The sequence below is a fragment of the Triplophysa rosa genome, unplaced genomic scaffold (genome assembly GCF_024868665.1).
Source record: "Triplophysa rosa unplaced genomic scaffold, Trosa_1v2 scaffold134_ERROPOS1066239, whole genome shotgun sequence".
Lineage (NCBI taxonomy): Eukaryota > Metazoa > Chordata > Actinopteri > Cypriniformes > Nemacheilidae > Triplophysa > Triplophysa rosa.
Window position 1 is genome coordinate 556 of NW_026634137.1, and position 2,500 is coordinate 3,055.

Consider the following 2,500-nt stretch of genomic DNA (forward strand, 5'->3'; position numbering starts at 1 on the left):
GTGTGTGTGTGTGTGTGCGTGTGTGGGTGCGTGCATTTGTATGTGTGTTTGTGTGTGTGTGTGTGTGTGTGTGCGTGCGTGTGTTTGTGTGCGTGTGTGGGTGCGTGCATTTGTGTGTGTGCATGTGTGTTTGTGTGTGTGCGCGTGTGTGTGTGTGTGGGTGCGTGCATTTGTGTGTGTGCATGTGTGTTTGTGTGTGTGCGCGTGCGTGTGTGTGTGGTCACTTTTCACCCTGTAGAGTTTGGGGCTCCGGTGTCACAACACCTGCTGGTCGAATCACCTGACAGCGACTGTACCTCACACCTGCTCGGGTGAGTAGACTGTGTTTTTAGCGCTGTCTCTCTCTGTGGCCTTGTTTTTATATCCCGGTGGGGACTTAAAGTGGAGGTCACACACGCAGTTGTGTGAATGCTGTCTCTCTCTCTCTCTCAGTGGTGCGGTGTCTCTGGGTGAGATGGATGAGTTGTTTCCTCTGTATTCTCGTCTTCATGTGGACTCGAGCCGCAGTGTGTCTGAGCTGCAGGTGTTAAGAGACAGTCTGGAGAGAGAGAGATCACGTCGTAAGGTACTGACATCATGACTCATTTATATCCTCACACCCACAACAATGTACAGTCAGCTGATCATTCTGGTGAAATCAACAACCTGTAATATTTGTGTTTACAGAACTGAAGTGTGTGTTTGTGTGTGTGTGTGCGTGTGTGTGTGTGTGTGTGTGCGTGTGTGTGCGTGCGTGTGTGTGTGTGTGTGTTTTCAGGTGTGTGAGCAGCAGGTGGCGTCTCTACAGAATAAAGTTCTTCAGGTTCAGCAACAGTTCACACTTGCTGTGGCAGCTGACCGCAAGAAAGACATCATGATTGAGCAACTTGACAAGGTACACACACACACACAAACACACACACACACGCACACACACATGTCTGTGTGTATCCTACACACTTAATATTGTTTTAGAGAATGCAGCTGAACTGCATATGTAACACAAAGCGTGTGTGTGTGTGTGTGTGTGTGTGTGTGTGTGTGTGTGTGCGTGTGTTTGTGTGTGTTTGTGCGCGCGTGTGCGCGTGCGTGCGTGTGTGTGTCAGACGCTAGTGAAGGTGGTGGAGGGCTGGAGGAGACATGATCAGGACCGGAGTGATGAGATAAAACTTCTGCAGGATGAGAAACAGAAAGCAGAGACAACACTACACAAACAGAAAGAGGTACAAACACACACACACTCAACTCAGCTTTTATGTATATAGCGCTTTTTACTATTTTAATTGTTACAAAGCAGCTGTACATGAAAACATGTCATCTATAAGCAAAACATTAAATAACACACATACATATAGATAGAGGCGAGAAGAGAAACACAGGTAATATATTATGCAGACTATCAATTCCTATATGGGGTGGTAATAATTCACGCAAAATGTTACATTTAAAATAATATTAACAAGTACACAATCCTAAAGCGGATGTCAGCAGCCCCCCGGCTAGCAAAACTGGTGCAGCCAGCGGGCACACTGTGGAGAGGAACCTAAAACTCCAGTGGAGAGAGGAACCAGCTCTCCTCTGACACAACTGCTGCATCTCTACAAGCTCCACAGCGCTTACACAACTGACTAAATAAACCACACAAAAAAAGAAATAAAAGAGGTAGATGATAGATTTAATATTATCTTCATATAATAATAGCTAATTTCATTTGCAAATGTGTAGTGGGGACATGTCAGGTCGCCGCCTCCCTCTTTCAGCTCCACCATCTGGACCGGTTACAGACCTCAGAACAGTGAGAAAAGACGTTGTTATAAAAGTTGTAATAGGAAGTGTTCCTGGTTCTGGTTGATCTAAATAATGCAGCCTAATAATTAGAGGATTTAGAGGACACGCACACACACACCACTTCAAAGTGAACTCTAGAGACCCGGCCTCCACTGATCTACATGATAGTAACACGCTGACTTCACATAACCCATAACAGTGAAATAATCCATGTGAATAAAATGTCTTTTGATTGATCAGGTGTGTGTGCGTGTGTTTCAGGCTCTCTCTTGTGTGGAAGAAACTCTGAACAAAGAACAGAAACACAACCAAGAGCTGCAGGACACCAACACAAAACTGGTAACTAACACACTCACACCAACACACACAGCTGTCCTGTTCAGAGCCTCACATTTCTAATTGTGATTGCGTGTGCGCGTGTGTGTGCGTGTGTGTGCGTGTGCGTGTGTGTGCGTGTGTGTGTGTGCGTGTGTGTGCGTGTGTGCGTGTGTGTGTGCGTGTGTGTGTGCGTGTGTGTGCGCGTGTGTGTGCGTGTGCGTGTGCGTGAGCATGCGTGTGCTTGTGTGTGTGTGTGTGCGTGTGTGTGTGCGCGCGTGTGTCTGTGTGTGCGTGTGCATGTGTGTCCGTGCGTGTGTGTGTATGCGCATGTGCGTGTGTGTCCGTGCATGCGTGTGTGTGCGTGTCTGTGTGTGCGTGTGTGTGTGTCTGTGCGTGTGTGTGTGTGTGTCCATGT

The 2,500-nt window shown here is 47.2% G+C and overlaps 1 protein-coding gene across 1 annotated transcript; it reads left to right on the forward strand.

The window, feature by feature from the left end:
* Positions 1 to 64: 64 nt before the first annotated feature.
* LOC130549560 (centrobin-like) lies at positions 65 to 2,181 on the forward strand. Its single transcript, XM_057326793.1, has 5 exons — positions 65 to 311; positions 433 to 565; positions 758 to 874; positions 1,086 to 1,202; positions 2,029 to 2,181. Exons 2-5 carry the CDS (start codon positions 455 to 457, stop codon positions 2,164 to 2,166), a joined length of 483 nt encoding a protein of 160 aa, XP_057182776.1. The 5' UTR covers positions 65 to 311; positions 433 to 454; the 3' UTR covers positions 2,167 to 2,181.
* Positions 2,182 to 2,500: the final 319 nt, after the last annotated feature.